The 19,745-nt window shown below is 36.3% G+C and overlaps 1 protein-coding gene across 9 annotated transcripts in view; it reads right to left on the bottom strand.

Moving 5' to 3' along the window:
• Positions 1–19,745, bottom strand: part of DMTF1 (cyclin D binding myb like transcription factor 1) — a 45,136-nt gene that overhangs the window by 1,470 nt on the left and 23,921 nt on the right. For all 9 annotated transcript variants that reach the window (XM_070617328.1, XM_070617334.1, XM_008544021.2 and 6 more), the window contains 10 exons: positions 15,403–15,560; positions 14,270–14,302; positions 13,256–13,365; positions 10,731–10,959; positions 9,406–9,557; positions 7,585–7,794; positions 4,574–4,659; positions 2,026–2,181; positions 1,081–1,461; positions 101–248 (listed from right to left, as the gene is read on the bottom strand). In XM_070617328.1, coding sequence (XP_070473429.1) covers positions 101–248; positions 1,081–1,461; positions 2,026–2,181; positions 4,574–4,659; positions 7,585–7,794; positions 9,406–9,557; positions 10,731–10,959; positions 13,256–13,365; positions 14,270–14,302; positions 15,403–15,560 — 1,663 coding nt within the window. The remainder of the gene's footprint in view (positions 1–100; positions 249–1,080; positions 1,462–2,025; positions 2,182–4,573; positions 4,660–7,584; positions 7,795–9,405; positions 9,558–10,730; positions 10,960–13,255; positions 13,366–14,269; positions 14,303–15,402; positions 15,561–19,745) is intronic.

Raw genomic sequence — 19,745 nt, 5'->3', positions numbered from 1 at the left:
TTATTATAGGATCAAGAAAAACTAGAATAACTGAATTAAAAGTCTGCCTGGTTTTCCCCTTAAAATTTATCAGGCACATGATGGAGTTGTATTACAGTACCTGTTAGTGTTGTCAAAGGCAAGACAGATTCAGTCTCTATCACATCAGATGCCTGGATAAAGCCATGTGGTGAAGGAACGATAAGTATCGTTTCATCATCAATTGTTGTTTGATCAACTTGTTCTTCTATGGTAGGAGATTCTAAATCCTAAATAATAATTAAAAAGAGAGATTCTAACTCATATTCCTCATTAGTTTTCCTTAAGATCACAAACATGTTAATATTTGAAAGTTAAATCCTTTCAAACCTAATCTCATTTTAAAATTAGACTATAAAGGGGCTGGCCCCATAGCATAGTGGTTGAGTTCAGCATGCTCCGCTTGGGTGGCCTGGGTTCATGAGTTCAGATCCCAGGCACGGACCTACACCACTCATCAGGTGTGCTGTGGCAGTGACCCACATAGAGGAAGACTGGCACAGATGTTAGAGCTAATCTTTCTCAAGCAAAAAAAAAAGGAAGATTGGCAGCAGATGTTAGCTCAGGGCCAATCCTCCTCAGCTTTTAAAAGAAAAAAAAATATGAACGTTAAGGTCTTAAAATGGACAAAATAATAACCTCATACTCCAACGTACTAAATATTAACAAAAAAAGAACTTAAAAGTATCAATTCAGTTATAGGTCCCCTGAATATAGGAGAAACAACACTGTTATGCTATGGGGTGATGTTCCTAAGCTGAATCACAAAGATCTACTAACCACCCTCAGGAAAATGCTTCCATGGGTTCCAACAAACATTTTTGAATCTACTGGAAGTGAAGAGGGAAAGGTTTTAGTGAGAAACCAGGGTAAGACAGAGCAACACTGCTGGTTGACTGATACTTGTGAGGTCACAGGCAGGGGTTTGCACTTTGTTTGTCTAAAGAAAAGAGGAAGGTACTGGAGGATATCCCCCCATAAATTATTTCTAGGCTCTCTCCAAACTTCAGATTTGAGTTCAAGGCAAGAACTTCTTAGGCTGTTCCCTTAAGTGCAACTTACCTCAGTAACGTAAGCCCGGGCTAAATGAGAGGGTGATTCCTCCTCTTGTTTAAGGTTGGTGTCAGAGATTTCTTCCTCTGTTCTGACCATAACACTATTCATCAGTTCTGTGCTACTTTGGTCACTGAATTTGGATACGTGAGCATCATTAAATGATGGCTCTACAGTCATCTTAGGCTGATGAATTTCATCTGGGAAAGTGTCTGCTTCTAGGGCATCTGGAGGCTCAGGAAAATCAGATGAGTGAATATCATTATCTACAGCCAGTTCTGCTTGGGATATGGAAGAACTGATGTCCTCTGTGGCAACAGTTTGAATGATGACTCTTGGTGTGTGACACTGCACTGTGACGTTGTCACTTGTGTTCAACAAATGTTCCGGCTGTAAAGTGTTAAAGAAAATGATCAGTGGCAAAATGAAAAAGTACCTACCAGACTTAAGTTATAGGCAACAAATGACATTTATAAGTGGTATCCTAGTGACCCCCCTCCCACACTCTCACCTCTGGAACTACAGTGTGCTTATGACTATTTTTCTAGAACCCCTGTTCTTTACCAAATGAGGCTTTTGCTCTACTAATGTCCCTATTCCCCTTAATGTAAGTCCACCTCATGTAAGGAGACAGAAAGGATATACCCCAGTGAAGGCACAGTGATGGTATAAAATATTGCCCCTGGGACAACAGCAGTAGGAATTGTTTAAATAAATGTTCTCCATTAGTTTTGGTTAATATTTTGTATCAACTAATCCTGGTCCCTAACATGCACACAAATACTTGAACTGAGCTCAAAACTGATTTTTACCCCTAGAGATACTGTTATTGAAGACCCACAGGTTGTATTAAAAACTAGAAAAACATCCTGTTATTTCTGGTGACACTTATCATTTAGTCAGTCTTCTCTACGGGAACTAGAAAAATCAAGCAATTTATGTCAGGTGACGTACGGATAAAGCATGAACAATGATCTGTTCAGGAGAAGCAGGAGCAGCAGCTGTCAGGGTTACTGTGGGACTAGCAGTCAGAGTTAGGGGAAGGCCTTGGCTTGAGCTTGTTTGAAGTAGGTAGGTGCCTGGAGTGCCAGTGGGCTGTAAATGGAAAGACTAAAGAAAAAAGAAAACTAAGATCAGCACAGGTGCAACAGACTACTGACGATGCAGATTTACTAGTATCCATTAAGTCTAGCTTTACATCCAAAATGGGAACATTAATTTACTAGCCACAAATGTACTTACCAATTGTGAAGGTACAAACAAGTAATAAAATGAAGGGTATAATCTTGACTATTAATTGTTGTAAGTCATTACATGGCCTGGAGGTTTGACAGGCAAAGCCTTTATCTTGTTCTTCACTCCTGGATATTTCTGTGGTCTGGTCTTAGCTTTTTGTTTCATGGCACCAAGACACAGTCACGTAAGCCACTGTTTCCAGTGCAGTAACTCAGCACACCCAATCTTCCCTCTTTATTCTTTTTCTGTGGCATGTAAAAACTGGCAGTCTCCCAGTTTGGGAAAAAGCTTCAGATTTTTGAAAAGGCACTATAGCAGTGTTTACTTACTTGAACAGATATTTTTCATAATATGATTTTAGGAAATATTTTTTATATTAAGGAGAAATGTACAGAAATAGCAATTAGTGTTCTGCTAAAAGAAAAAGAAAATTCCTATGTGAAAAGCTGGTTAAATGATTTCATGATAATAAGCTTCTACATAATAATTTGTTTGGTTGATCCTAATGCCCTCAAGGAAAAGTATTTGCACTTAGAGCTGGAGGTTAGTCACATACGTAGCCTGTTCTTTAGTCCGACGTGGTCCTGTGGACTTCAGCCAGAGCAGCTCTCCTGGATACCCACTCACTGAATCTCGGTTTCCTTCTTGCTGAAGTGGGGATAATAACTACCTCTCATGGAGAGTTGTGAGGATCAGAAATGATTACTACGGGGCCTGGCACACAGTGGAAACTCAATTTCTTTCCTTCCTCTCCATAACAGTGAAAGCTGATCATTTTCCTAGGGGTTGTATTTATTAATCACATATGGTCAGGCAATATAGTAAATACTTTATATGTAGATATATGTATTTTATTTAATATACCTAAATACGTTTAATGCTCTTAGTTTTGAAGCTGAGGCACTATTATCATCCTCTTAGTAAATCAGAAATCTAAATATTTGATTGTGACCCCATAAATAAAAGCCTGAACACATACCCCAAATATATGTGTATGTATTGTTATTTGGCCGGGGGGCGGGGTGGGAGGTAGAGGGGGAAAAAAAGTAAAATCAAGTTTTTTTCTTCCTGTGACAAATGGTCATCTTATATATGCCTATTCTGGAGACCACTGGGTTAGGAAACGGAGGCTCAGATTAAGTAAGCTGCTGGCAGAAGTTCCAAAGAGAACCTTTTGTTATTCTGACCATCCTCGTGAGAATGGCTGTGGAGAGGATAAATAAACTCTTGTACTAATGCCCCTTAGGTTCTTCACAGCAAATAAATCTTGACGTAATTTAAATAAAAACCTACTGTACACTTTCTTCACGAAAAATGAGGTAATTCTGGGTTTACCTATTTTAGAAAGCCGGGCAAGAACTGGAACTTTAAAAAAAAATTTCCATCACCCCCAAAAGAAACCCCATTTAGGTTAGCAGTTATGCCCCATTTCTCCCCAAAACCTCTTAGCATAAACCACTAATCTACTTGCTGTCTCTACAGAGTTGGACATTTCAAATAAATGAGAGTCACACACTATATGGTATTTTGTGTTTAGGTTCTTTCACTTAGCATAATATTTCAAGGTCATAGCGTGTATTAGTACCGTGTTCCTTTTTACTGCCAAATAATCGTTTGTATAGCTACAGCACATTTTATTTACCCATTTATCAGTGGATGGACGATTGAGTTGTTTCCACACTTTTGGGTTATTATGAAATGAGTATTCATGTACAAGTTTTTACGTGGACATATATTTTCATTTCTCTTAGGTATACCTGGGATTAGAATTGGTGGGCCAAATGGCAACTATATATGTTTAACCTTTTTAGGAACTGTAAGATTTTTTTCCAAAGTGGCTACACCATGTAGGACTGGAGTAGTGCAGGAGCCAGTGCAGTGTTTACTGAAAGAATGTTGTTAAATAATTCATTCCACAAACCTTTTCTCAAATAACCAATATGAACTTTTTGGTTATTTATTTGTTTATGACTCAATACAAACCCACAGTATGTACTCTACTCGTTAGCACTATCATTTCCATATATAAAAAGAGCTTATTATTGGTTTATATACGGATGAAGAAAAAAGACTAAAAGTGATTGTAAAAGCCTAAGTTTGATTTATATTGTTTTTTAAACGTGTCAAAATCATGGACATAGTTGCACTTAATGCCAGTTATTTTTTTTATATTTCATTTACTTATATAACATTTCTAAAACTGATACCAACTGATCTTTCTTATGCATAAAAAGGGCCAATATCTACTTTGTGAAGTATTACTCACTGGAAGAATCTCAAACGTCTGTAGTGTTCCACTGTTTAGTGTTATTGTTTCTGAGTCAACAGTAGCAGCAGGAGAGTCTGTTGAAGCTGTGGTAAGAACAAGGACAATAATAAATAAAATACTTTATAAATTTCCCTCGTGTACTCAATTATTATGAAAGCAATCTCATATTGAATAATTTGCCTAGAAACCTAAAGTCATTTAAATTTCTTATGAGATAAGAAATCTAATGGATTTGTCTGGGTTGGCACAGATCAGGGGTTAGCAAACTATGGCTCACAGCCAAATCCAGCCCACTACCAGTTTTTGTAAATAAAGTGTTATAGAAACACAGCCACGCTTGTTTGTTCATGTATTTTCTATGGTTGCTTTTGCACTATAAGAGCACAGGTGAGAAGCTGTCACAGAGACAATATTTGTTAACCTCTGGTACAGATCATAAAGTATTTCTAATATTAGGAAGTAAGAAGAATAAACTAAGGCTAACCTGCAGAGATAGAAGCTTGGTAAAAAATAACTTTTCCTGGACATTCTACAGTTTAGATATCTGGAATGGCAGTCCCAGAACACTAGGCTTCAATTCTAGTGACATCACTTCCTAGCAATGTAAAGCTGGGCAAATAACATACTTTAACCCAAACTAATGTTCAGAGACGTTATCTGTCCTGCCTATCCCATATAATTGTTGTGAGGATCAAAAACATGAGATAAATATAAGCTACAATTATTTCAGGAGACCACGACGGAAGACTGAACACCACTTCAGACATGAGATTGCAGAATCTTTACAGGGATGTCAGCTGAGGCTCAGACTTGATTAGTGTCTGCAAAGGTTATATGAAACTAAGACTAACTAGAAGAAATGTGATCTCTTTTGTTTTCGGTCACACCTGTAAGTAAATGAGTGTGAAAAATGATTCAGAATTGATTTTTAATGTGTAGTGTTTGTTAGTTTATTATATTCCGTCTATAACTTCTCAGTTTGAAAGAAATGTGACACCTTTAACTAAAGAAATGCACTTCATTCATGTTATTTCTCTTACTAGTTGATGGATTCTTAAGATCATACCTGGAATAATTTGAAGTGATTCCAGACAAATACCCTAAATCAAGGGTAAATAAACTATGGCTGGGGTCAAAATGTGGCTCAAGGATAAGAATGGTTTTTACAATTTTAAAATTGTTTAAAAACAAAACGGGAAATTCCACAGAGACCTATGTGGCCTGCAAAGCATCTAACATACTCATATTTACTGCTCTGGCACTCAAGTTTGCCAATCCCTGACCCCTAACCTAAAGAAAAAAACAATCATGAGATTTTAGCCTGAATGCCAAGAATAATGGGTGTGTTGTAAAACTCTTAACTATACTCACATTTCTTGCTGGAAAAAATAAAATTATTCTAAATACTTTTAAAAAGCCATACTGTGAATGAATATTAAGGTACTATTTATAAAGTGTTTGCTGTTTTCCCAGTAAGTGTCATCAACCCAATAGCCAGGGAAAGTTGTAACAGTCTCCGTGCACAGCTGACACATAGCCAATAGTAGTTCTCTTACAGTACTCTAGTAATTGTAGTTGCTCTGCACTTTTCAAGACTATAAAATAAAACAAGCAAGGCCAAAGAAAAGAAATTCTTCATGCTTTATTATACTGGTAGAAAGCCAAAGCAAATAACCAAACTTAAAATAGAACTTTTAAGAATAAGATAGGCATGACTGGTTTAAAATATCTCTAAAGAAACCTTGAGGGCTAGACTCATGGCCAAATGACTAAGTTCGTGTGCTCTGCTTCGGTGGCCCAGGGTGTCACCGGTTTGGATCCTGGGGCAGACTTAGCACTGCTCATCAGGCCATGCTGAGGCGGCATAGTAGAACCAGAGGGACATACAATAGAAGTATACAACTGTACTGGGGAGCTTTGAGAAGAAGAAAAAGAAGAAGATGAAAAAATAGATTGGCAACGGATGTTAGCTCAGGTGCCAATCTTTAAAAGAAAAAAAAAAAAAAAAGAAAGAGACCTTGACAGTCATTGCATATTACAGATATATAGTGTTAACAGCACCAGTAGGTGGCCCAGTGATTCTCAAACAGAAGATCATAGGGTACACTTCAGAACCTGTAGGGTGTTTTTATTTGTCCTAATGACTGAAAAGCACTACTGGCATTTTGTGCGTGAGGTCAAGGGACACTGAGCATCCTGCAGTGTGTAAGACAGCCCTGCCAACAAAGAATTGTCCCCCACAAAATGCCAATAATCCCCTGGTTGAGAATAATACACAGTGATTGCTATACTCTTGGCAATGACCTTTCCATAGGCAAATAGCATTATGTAGGGAAAAAAAGATGGAGGTAACAGTAAGTGAAGCATAATATGGTTCTGAGAATTTTATTCTTATTCCTTTTCTGTCACTCTGTAATGGAAAGAGAAGTAGAATGATCAACTTGGCTTACATCTTATGAAATAAATTTCCCCTCTCTGTAACAATTGCTGAGTCCTTGTATCTCATTTAGCACAAAAAAATGCCAGAGGCTAGGGAAAAGAGAGGGGTAAACACAACAGTTCCCATAGGGAACTGGCTCTTTACTCCCGTAAGAAAATCTTTTTCAACCTCACCAAACCCATTTCTTTCACATACCACTTCAAATCCATTCCCAATTTGTGTCTCTTCTGGCGAATTACTACAAAGGATGTGCCATCTTATGACCTCTACTTCCTTGCTCAAATGACTATATTTTACATAGTTTTCTATTAATCATTAATTCCTTATAACATCTAGAAAGTAAGATGATTTAAAACTTTTTAATGGCTGGGCAGTTATTGGTCCTTCTGTCACACATTCTATCCTTTGTGCAAATATTAAGCTAATTAACATAAAATGCCTTAGATCTCCTTTAATCTTTCAACTTGGATAAATTTCTATCAACATTCTAGAAGACCAAAAGGTGTCAGAGCCATTAACCAAATAATGTAGGTCAAATAGCAAGGAGTCTTGAGGTTCAAACACTTACAGACATGGGTGATCTGGACCGGAATCTGTAAGGCTGTCATGGGGCTTGAAGAGATGGCTGTATTGTCTTCCAAGCGGGCAACTCTGATCTGAACATGCTGTACGCTGGAATTGGAATTACTGTTTGGAAGTCCAGATCCTGATTTATTCTCCAAAAGCGTTGGGTTGTTTTTTTGATTCTCGTGTAACTGTTTAAGACCTTTTATTAAGACTGAAGGGAGATGGGTAGACAAAAAGAACATTGATTCTCTCCGACAGACCACCATCTAAGCAGCAAGGGAGGTGGAGGGGGAGGGTAGGGAGGGAAAGTATTTGGAATAAATAATTGTATACTGGATGTGCGATCTTACCAAAATAATAATCAAAATATTTTAAAACTACAATCTGTCCAGAAATTTTTGGGAACATTATCCATCACAACAGATTTAAAAATTCATAACATAGTACTATTCTTGCCATCTAAGAGACATTTAAAAAATAGCTATTGTGAGGAACATGGAAATAAGACATTTTCTATATCCTAGGGCTTCTTGATAAAATTCTCACTATTTAGGAAGAATATTAGCAATGCTAATGGCCGGCCCGATGGCCGAGTGGTTGAATTTGTGCACTCTGCTTTGGTGGCCCAGGGTTTGCCGGTTTGGATCCTGGGTGCAGACATGGCACCACTCATCAGGCCATGCTGAGGCGGTGTCCCACACAGCTCAACCAGAGGCACTCACAACTAGAATATACAACTATGTACTGGGGAGCTCTGAGGAGAAGAAAAAAAAAAAAAGATTGGCAAGAGTTGTTAGCGCAGGTGCCAATCTTAAAAAAAAAAAAAGAAAAGTAATGCTAAGTAGCCTATTTTCATTTTTAAATGAATAGTGTACTCCAACCCCCCTCTCCCCCCACCAAGACTTGAGCACTTGACTGTTTTAGCCACAGCAAGAACATAATCAGTGGGTGGGAGTCTAACTCACGACTCCAGAGTAGCAGCTGACCTTTTCTGAACAGTAATATGCAACCACTTTGAGTTCCTGTTCATGAAAGCCAACTCTAGACTTGCCCTCCTCCATTAGTCATGATAAACTACATCTGTCAGGTGATGCTGCAGTCTGGTTGGATTCATGCTACATTAGTATCCATTCATTTGTCTGGTTTTAATATCAGATTTATAAATCTATAATTGGGTGTTTAATTAAAAAAAAAATCACATTTTCATCAAGCCCAAGTTCCTCAGCATTTAATCTTCCTTTGGAAAAATGGGGGAATGAATTCGATTAGCTAAATTAAACAGACTGTCCAACTTAGTTTTAGTGCCTAAGCGCAAAGTAGGCAATGAAGTAAAAAGTGGGCTATGCCTCACTTTTAAGCAAACCCAACTTAAAATCTAGATTTACATAACAAATGAAATTAGAAATTTACAGAGCCTTTGTTCTAAAAAAAATCAACCCGAATTTATCTAAATAACAAATCTAGTTAAGATTTTGAGATTATTCAACTCATAAAAGTTGATTTAAACTTAAGTTTTCAGAAATAAATCATGGTACACAATGAAAATATATATGTAAAATTTATTTCCTCTTCATAGTTTATGTGAGAGAACAAGAATGTATGCAAATGTCTATGTTTTCATCTTAGGTGCTTTAAGAATTACAAATCACATAAACTTCTCAAGGGAAGAAAAGACAAGTATCCAAAGAAATAGGGCAGTTTAAGCGAATATCTACTGTGATTCATATTTCCTTAGCTGAGGCAAAGAAGTTCTAACCTCCAACTCAGAAGGAGTAAATATGATAAGACAAGGGAAGGACTTAAGAAGCAAATAATACATTACCAGGGAACGAAACATCCTTATGGTTTGCAATTTGCCTTTTGATGGTCCACCATTTACTTCGAAGCCACTGTGGTGAACGGACACTGCTCCATCCCTCCGCTAATAGATCCCAGTTTATGTCATTTTCATCAGCTACATCAAGCTCTGCTATCCTACAGGTTACAAATAAGCATGTGTTAGATGTTAATTTATTTCTCCATAAGAATGTTCCTCTGACTACACGTGATGGCACTGGCAATAAAGGGAATGGCAGGTTATGTCATTGAAAGGATTCCAGGAGTGCAGACCTGCATCCAGAGCTAAGAGCTATGAGATATCGCCAGCAATAGCCTTTCGTAAACGGTCAGAACCACATGAAGCACTGTGAAGGAAAGGCAGTAGCTACAGGTTAGTATAGGATAAGAACAGGTTTAGTTGTAAAGTATTCTGCAATGTTTTATAGTGTAATATACTAAGTTATTTCCTGGAGCTTTTCTGTTTTTAAAGTGAACAAAAATGTCTAGAAATAAGCTACTCATAAACATGACTAGTTGAAAAAAAAAAAACTAAAAACAAAACCCAAAACAAAATAAAAAGACAGAAACAATAATTCAGCAGCAACCAAAAAAGCACAACCAACACGATAGTACGACCAAATTTGGGGTTTTAATAGTCTATTCATTTTCTAGCTTTAACAGTCATGAGGATTTTGATTTTCAGTAGGGAACAGCAACAATGACAGCTTTTATTACTTCAGTGTCTCAAATGTTTTCTTGCCGGTATTTTTGCCCATTTGAGTCACTCAGACTTAATGGTTAAACCAACTAATTTAAAAAATAAGCTTGGGATTATTTTTTTAAGGCTATGTTTGGATATGGATGAAATGGAAGTGTCTGATTTGGTCCAGTTTGAAGGTGTGGGGTAACTGGACTAGACTCTCTTCTCGGCAATCTTAGCACAGTATTAAAAGATCGAAGGGCATGGAGACTGAACAGCTCTCTTACCCTCACCGTGGTCCTCCTAGGCTAGGACTGAGGCACACTGGTGGGACAGTGGAAAAGCTGCACTGCCGCTGCCTGTGCCGTACCTGTCTGTGGATATAGAAGGGACTCTAGTCTCCACACCTTCAATCTGGTACTTTGCATAAGTACTAAATCCACTAAAGAGGAGCAAACACAAAACAAAAAAGAGCTCAATATGAAATACTTAGGATCTTAAAGAGTGGCTCTATATGGAAAGGATGGTTTTCAGACATTAGGCATCTAGGGAAACCAAAAAAGGAAAATCAATCAAGACATCCACAGCCATTAAGCAGTTTTTGTCATTAAAAGATGTAGGACACAAACCTGAGGATGAGATTGATTTCATCTTCCTTGGTCCACTCAGTACCTCCACTCTGTTTCCAGTTCAGGTAGTTGAGCCATTTAGAACGACACTGCTTTTCTGAGCGGGTACCCACTCGTTCTGCCACAGCTGCCCAAGACACACCCTGTGTGACTATGTCACCTGGCTCAGTGCTGGTCAATTCATGAACCACCTCTGCAAGTCTCTTTTCTTCTTCTTCAGTCCATTTCCCTAAAAGAAGGAAATCATCCAGGCTACTACTGCCACCTTCTCCTTTTTTTGCAAATCAGATTCCCTTCGGTTCCAAGGACTGATAGGAAGTACGCAGTAGTACTAAAAGTATTTCTGAATGACCCTTAGGTGGGAAATTGCATATACCCATAAGACAGTTGCATTTTACTAGCCCATTAAAGTTCTTAGTACAAAAGAAAATACAGAATCCTAATAGAAGTACTGACTGACTCTTTAAGAAAGAAACACTACCCACAACATAACTAGAAAGCATTATGAACTCTCAAGTTATACTAAGTCCTAAGTGGGAAGAGCTTCACTGATGGCTTGATGGACACAGAAACTCAGGCTTTTTTCTTAGTCCCACGTAAGATTCCCTGCTCTGCAGAAGTGCAGTAAGCTCAACAGAGACCATTACTTACAGGAATAAATGATGAGGGAGAAGTGGAATAATACCTATGGCTTCCCCTCATTTTAGTAAAAATAAAACCTAGGTTTATACCATCTCCTTTCCCTACTATCCCAACTCCAAGCTACTGGGATGAAATGTAAGTCTGAAACTGGTACTCACGCATATTTTTTTTTTTCCTGCTTTATCTTCCCCAAATCCCCCCAGTATATAGTTGTATATCTTAGTTGCAGGTCCTTCTAGTTGTGGCATGTGGGACGCTGCCTTAACATGGCCTGACCAGCGGTACCATGTCCGCGCCCAGGATCCGAACCGGTGAAACCCTGGGCCACGGCAGCGGAGTGCTCGAACTTAACCACTCCGCCACGGGGCTGGCCCCTCATGCATATTTTTATTCCAAGTTTTCCTGAACCCATAAACCCAATAATAACATCAAATGTTCCTCTTGGTCTTTTCTTGAGCTTGAGCAGAAAAACAGAAAGGAAAAAAAGAGAACTTTTTACTTCTTCCACTTCTGTTTCCATTTTATTACCAGTAGCTAAAAACTTGTAGAAAATTTCAAAAAAGCTATGTGCCTGCTTCAGGGATTCATTCATTCAACAATATTTACTGAATATCTATTATGTGCTAGGCACAGCTCCGGATACCATGTATTCAAGACAAAGTTCTGCTCTCCTATTTTAGCGTGAGAAGAAAGGAGGAAGAGCTCAAACTGTGCTGTCCCATGGTGTGGTACAAACGAGAGAATCCTGATCAGAAACAACGCAAGGAAAGGAAGCAGGCAGATCAACCCCTCAGGCTGGCAATCAGGGAATGGCACGGTGTTTTTCCAGATTATGCTAACAAAAGCGGTTCTGTACTCACAGCATCTTACGTGAACCTCTGGGGTCCTATCCTAAATCTAAACCTCCCATTCCTGCTTCCTTCATTAAGCTGTCATTCACCACAGCATGACAAGAGTTGGGAGAATTTATATTCTCACTGCCTTGGAGGTAATAGTGCTGGTGGAGCGGTTAAGCAGGAAACACTCCCGAGTCCACTTTAGCAGGGTACGGGGCTGAGGATAGAAAATACATTCTCTGGAAGCTCAAGCTTAACTGGAGAACTATTTTTTTATTGAAAGACTAAGGATAGATGGTGGATCCTTCAGAGAACATTAGAGCTAACAGGGAACTATGAGATCACCTATTCTAACCTCTTCATTCTACAGAGGAAACTGAGGCTCAGAAAGGTTAAGTAAGAATTAGTGGCAGAGCCTAAACACTGTTGGTCACAAAGGTTAGGTTTAACAGTATCATCAGTACATTTGTATACATTAAGAGTTAAATAGGCATTTGTGGTATGGCCTGGGGACTGAAACACCAGTCACAAGTTTTTTCTATGGAAAAATATACTTCGAGTTTGAAAATAAGCAAAATACATAGAAACCTTTGGAATACAGCTTCTTCCTAAATTGGGACCCGCCTGCAACTAAAGTTTTTCATAAAACTTTGATAAGCTATTGTTAATACAGCTAAACAGGTAGATGGGTTTAAATTAAAATTATTTCCTGTATATATGTCTTTAAAATACCTGTATATAAGCCTTAAAAGAAATACTTCCCCAAGTGGAGCAGTTTTGAATTGCTGCAAAATGGCAACAGGCTAGACCTAAAACCTTTGAAACTAAGGAACTGTTGTGTCCCTGTGAACAATGTTACCTTACACAAAAGCAAAAAATAAAGGACTAGTTGGATCTATTAAGTTTGAAGACAAAGGAAGACTAGAAAATAAAATTTGAACTAAAAGTGAATGACAAATTTCTTCCCAGAACAGCAGAGAAAGCAGTATCTGAAGGGGCAGGAAGCTCAATTGGTGACAAAACCACAAGCAGCACCACACACAATACCTGTGTTGCAAGTATCCTTCATCAGTCGGCACCGATCTTTGACGGAAGATGCACTTCTTCCTAGCGCCGCCCCTATTGTTGCCCAGTCATTGCCATGCTTTATCCGGAGCCTAAAACAAGAGTCTGCCAATCAGCATTTGGTTCAACTGTTTCCTCCCTTTTAATTTCATCATTTATTCTTCATTCTTCTTCTTCCCATTTGATTGGTTTGGAAGTTGTGGGCAGCAATACTTTGAGAGCCAAAGTTTGAAAGTGTGGCCTTTTTTTGGGGTCCACAGTTGTCTGTGGGTGAAAAAAAAAACAGGCAGCAATTGCCTTTTTCCTGGGTCAGAGAAGAAATAAGTAACTTGGATATGTGTTCAAAAAAGACCAAATTTCCCCTCAGGTTATTGATACAATCTCCCAGGCAATCCCCAGATTTTTCCCTTTTGAGTATTCCTAACAAGCTCCTCAGATATCTGAAAAAGTTTGACAAGTCCTTATCATCATAAACAGGATCAACTTTCAATTTTTCTCATGATCCATACAATCCATTAATCCATACTTAATTGCCCCAAGTCATGAAGCAAAATTATATTTCCTGTGAAATAGCCATTATAGGGTAGAGTCAGCCCAGACATTAAGTGAAACATTGCCAAGTCATCGTTCTAAACTAAGTCACATAGCACAACCCTGGTTTTGATCCTGGTATTTAAGTTTCCCAAATGTAGTCTTCAGGCCACCAAGGATGGCCATCGAGTCTCTTCTGTAGCCCCTATTAGTGGTCTAAGGATGCATTTCATTTGGTAACTGACAACAGGAGGAGACTAAATTTATGGGCATGGCTACTCTGCGCAGGTATGGATCTGATAAGTTCTATTTATGATCAATCATGCTTAGCAGCAGGAGTAATCTATACCAGTCTACCAAAAATCTCTTGACATTTTCAAACTACAACTTTCAAAAACATAAGACATTAAAAAACATTAAAACCCAACTACCAGAATTAATGAAAAAAAATTTTTTTAAACTTACTCCTTGAGCTTTTCAATTTCTTCAGGTGTATATCTAGAAATTTAAAGAAATTTTAAAAAAGATCAATTAAAACAAAGAATACTAAAAACTAACAAAAATCAGAATTTCACTCAGAGAGGCAAATGTTAAGTCACTTAGCATAATGACAACGTTTTTAAAGTAACTAATTTCAAAGTAGATGAATAAAAATTAAAATTAATGCTTCTATTTTCTTTTAAAAAACAAATATTTTTAGCTATAATTAAAGTGAGAACTGCACAATTTTCTCTAGGAAAATTGAACATTTAAAACATATTTACTTCTATGCTAACTCCTCCTTTATTTCAAAATTAGGTTCAGGCACTCTAATATCATAGCTATTCCGAAAGATTTATGAATGACATCGCAAACCAGAGCTAAAAAAAATCTATGATAAATTCTCATGAGGCACTGAAAAATTTAAAATTCTCTTCATTTCGTCTACCCATGCATGGACATCTCACACACTCTTGCTTCAATATAAAGACCTTATTGTTTAGTGGGCAAGTACTCAATACAGCCAATGAAATGTTTTCTTTTTTTTAAAAAAGCAGTATCTAGTAAGCCATACTATTACTACCTAAAATTCCCAAAGAGAAATTAAACATATGTCAATACTACTATATAATCAATGCATTGAAAATATGATGTGTTCCCATAAATGTCACCTATAACAGAAATCCATGCATTGTATCCAGAAATTTAGTTGTTTTCCACTATAGTTTTAATTTAAAAAAAAAAGAGTCACTGACCTAGAAAATGCTATATATAAAAATGAATATGAAAAATGTTATTTAAAGTTCATTTCACACTTCCTAAATCTTTAACCACTATTATACTTTTTATAATGTTAGTTTACTACAAAGCAGACTTTGATATATTAAGTCAGCTAGGTCTTTAACTTATATGATTTAGATTCTAATTTCTAAAAGGGGCCTTATTATAATAAGGTTTCACCATATTCACATCACGACCTGGAGGAAAAAATATTAACACGACAGTAATTCATAGCTGTCTCCAATTAAGGCTTTGATCATAACTATTTAAAAAAATGATAATTCCTTAAATATTTCCCCTGATTACATGAAAACATGCAGTATTACAAGTTTTCATACTTTCCCACATGGTTTCTGTCATCATACATGCGAAGCACTCTTCTATAAACTGCAAACAAAGGCCGGTTCAGACCCCATGCTATAGTCCTGTAGAAATCTTTTCTTTCGTCTTTTGACATCTCAAAGATGATTTCTGTGGCATCTTTTATTCCGCGTGCCTAAATGGGTTACATTTCTTTGATTTAGGGATTTCTGATAAAATGCATATGGATATACTACGCTTTTTAAAAGTTGTTTTTTTATGTTAAAGATCATCAATGGCATTTAGAAAAATAATGTATTGCTAATTCATTAATAAGTCAATTATAAACTTTAAAATACTTCTCTTTTAAATATTTAAATATTTCTATTTTAAATTTCTAAGAGACAATAAAGTGATACTTAAATGTTCCAAAAATAAATGGTATTAAATTCAATAGAATCAAGTTCTGTCAACCCCTCTTAAAATTATAAAAAATTGAAGCCTAAGGAAAGTAGAAGAAAATCATAAGAACAAAATTAATGGAATCAGGAATCAAAGAAAGCAGAGAAAAGATAAACAGTGCTAAAAACTGGTTCTTTGAAAAGATCCATGAAGACTAATAAAATATGAAAAGATAAACTTATGGCAACACTAAAAAAAAAAAAGACAAAACAATATTAGAAATGAAAAATGGGGCCTAAGTAGAGATGTACAGAGATTAGACAGTTAAACATTATGAAAATTTTATGGCAATAAATTTGAAAACTTACATAAAACGAATAAATTCCTAGAAAAAGTCGACTTACCAAAACTGACTCAGGAAGAGATAGAAAATCTAATAAGCACAGACCATCAAGAAAATTTAATCAGTTATTAATAATTTTCCCACAATGAAAACACCAGGCCCAGATGACTTTACAGACAAATCCTACCAATCAAGAGAAACATAATTTTGATTTTAAACTATTCCAGAGTAAAGAAAAAAGGGGGAACATTTCCTCATTCATTTTATTAGGCTAGCATAACCTCAACAGCAAAACTAGATAAGAAAAATTTCAGAAAAGAATTTTCAGGCCAAGCTCATTCATTAACACAGATCCCCCAAATCCTTAAAATATTTTAGCACACCGAACCCAGCAAAGTATAAAAAGATTAATCAATGCAAAATGTGAGCTTATTCCAGGAATACAAGTCTGTGTTAATTTCAGAAAAATTATTACTGTAATTAATCACGAGTAGAATTATGGAAAAAAAGGTAAAATCTCAATAGGTGTGGAAACAGCATTCATAAAATTCAACATTCATATATGATAACACTCCTGGCAAGTTAGGATTTGCTGATAATCTGATAAAAGAAAAATATATAACAAGTATAAAGATCAGAAAAGAAGAATCATTTACAGATGTTATGTATGTAGAAACCCCAAAATTTATGAAATAATTATTTGATTCACAAGAGTATTTAGCAAGGCTGCTGGTTACAAAATCAATAATAAAGTCATTGGCATTTCTATACAAAGCTCAAAAATCTTTAAAAATTCTCATTTAAAATAGTATCAAAATTAAAAGCATTAGGACTAAATCTTAGGCAAGTTATGCAAGTCCTTTATGGAAGAAAACATAAAACTAATAAAAGACATTGAAGAGGAACTAAAATGGAGAGTTATACAATGTTCTTCAATAGGAAGATGGAATATTGTAAAGATCTTAATTCCCTTCAAATTGATGTACAGATTCAATGCAGTACCAATAAAAACTTCAAGAGTTTTCCATTCTTTGCAAACTGACTCTAAATTTGTAAGGCAAGAGGAAAGGGCCAAGAACAGCCAAGAGATTCCTGAATAGATTTTCCCCATCAGATATAGGGACTTCTGAAGACAGTGCTATACCGGTGTAGGTATCGCCAAACAGAATCTGGGAACAAATCAGAATTCCTAGAAACAAATCTGTGGAAGCCTGACTTAGGACAGAATGGACACTGTAGATTGGGAAAAGGCTGACATTCCATAATGCTGCTGGGACAAATGTCATGTCATCCATACAAAACAAAACTAAAAAAATCCCAACAACATTGAAACCCTATCTCACAACTATAGGAAAAAATCTGTGAAAGGCAAAACTATAAAACTTTCATAAGACAATATGTGAGAATATCTTTATGCCCTTAAGGCAGAGGAGGATTTCTTAAACAAGCATGCAAAACATAAAAGTAAAAAGATGATTAATTTTTATCTTGAAATTAAGAATCTTTGTTCATCAAATGACACCTAGAAAGAAGGAAAAGACAGGCCACTAAATTGGGACAAGGTATCTGTAATATAAATAACCAAAAAACCATTAGTCTCCAGCATAAATTAAGAACACCTAGAAAAATGAAAAAGAAAACCCCACAGAAAAATTGATAAAAAGACACACAAACAGGAATTTCAAAGAAAATATGTAATTAGAGAAATACAAATTAAAGCCATAATAAAATACCATTCACATCCACCAGATTTGTACAAATTAATAACAAAAAACTAAAAAGAACCCAAATGACCATTAACTGTGGAATGGGTAACTTAACAGTATATATATTTGCACAATGAAATACAGTTAAACCTATCAACAGAGGATGGATCTCAAAACATAATATTGAACAAAAGAAGCCAGTTACAGAATATCCAGAGAATGAATCTATTATATAAATTTCAGAAAAAGGTAAAATTACTCTGATATACATTTTATACATTCTTGAATGTATGAAACTTCACAGTAAAAAGTTTCTAAATTTTAGAATCTTTCCTAAAATTATACAGTTTCAATTCCACAAATAATTAAACCTAAATATTTACAGCTCCTACATGAAAGGCACTGTGTTGCAGGATGACTATATAGAGATAAGAAGATTCTGCTTTTGTTTGCTTGTGGCTATTCCTTTCATTTATCCTTTTACCCAAAATATGGAACATGACATCTAATTAATTTGTTTAAAAATGGCTCCACAATGTTCTTAGAAGAGCACCACACAATAAAAACTATGTGAAACAAATTATCTTTTTCCAGGATCAGTATATCTTTTTGGACATTTCCTTTTTCTGCCAATCTTATCCCCATTCTCCCAATCATCCAAAATAAAAACTCTTAAGTCATTCCAACTCCTTATTTTCCTTCTTCTCCAACATCCAGGAATCAGGCTTCCTTATAGACTAGTTGCTTATCTGCCCTTGTCCTGCCAATTCCATTTCCACCACTGTAGTTTACTTACTACTACATCTCATCTTACTACTCTCATCTGGTCAACTGAAACAGTCATCTAAAATGTCTCAAATTTTAGTCAGGTTCCTGCCCTTTATTTACAAAGTTGGCAGGGTCCTTGGAGATCATTTATTCCAATCCCCTAGACAAGAAACCAGCTTCTTTATTCCCAAAGTTCAGTGTTCTTACCACTCATGATTGCTTTATCTGAACCTGCAGCATTTTTCGCAGTCTTAACTAAAGTGTGTGTAATCAGTGGATGACTTTAATACACCTCTGCGTACATTCTCAATGACCACTATATTTCTGTTTCTCCTATAACAATTAGCTTGGTGGGAAGGATCTTTATTCAACAATAAAGAATTAAAGTTATTTATTCTTTATACTTTACAAGGCTTAGTTTGGGAAGAGTGCAGCTTAAAATTAAGCTTAAGAATGTGGACATTTTAAGCAGCAATGTATTTATAATAGTAAAAAATTATAAACAATCTAAGTATCAAACAAAGGGGGATGATTAAATAAATACTGTACACCTCTCATTCCCAAACAATGCTAATGGTCTACATTTCAAACATGCCCTATTTGAATCTAACTTCATTATGAGGGTGGTAAGCAAGTCTCTGGAAAGATTTCCTTGAGAAAAGCACAGATCTACTCCACTGATCTCTCACTTAACTAAGTTATCCGTTTTTCTCATTTCCTACAGGACAGAGTTCTAATTCTTTGGCCTGGACTTCAAAGCCCAGTTTCCAGAGGCTAATTATTTTGATTCAAGTTAATGGGGTTAATTTAATGTGCTCTGGGTTTGATCTCTGATTCCTTGGTGCTCGGTAGTTACTCATGCTGTTCCCTACAGCCCTATTCTAGCCTAAGTTATACCCATTTTAAGACGCAGCTCAAATCCTTGCTCTTCCAATTATTTTCCATAACTATCTTAACCCTGAGAATAAACTGTTCCTACTCTGATCTCATGCACAATTCACAACATGGATCAATCACATGGTACAAAGCCTTGCATCATTCTTCACTGTTTTCAGAATTCCCAAACGGATTGCTGGCTTTTCAAAAGCAAACACTATGAGTTAAGGCAATTTATATCGCCAGTACCTCAAACATACTGTGTTCAACAGACAATGAAGAGGAT

This window comes from Equus przewalskii, chromosome 4 (assembly GCF_037783145.1).
Source record: "Equus przewalskii isolate Varuska chromosome 4, EquPr2, whole genome shotgun sequence".
NCBI classification, from domain to species: domain Eukaryota; kingdom Metazoa; phylum Chordata; class Mammalia; order Perissodactyla; family Equidae; genus Equus; species Equus przewalskii.
Note: the sequence above shows the minus strand (reverse complement) of the source record. Positions and strands in the feature narration are given on the sequence as shown.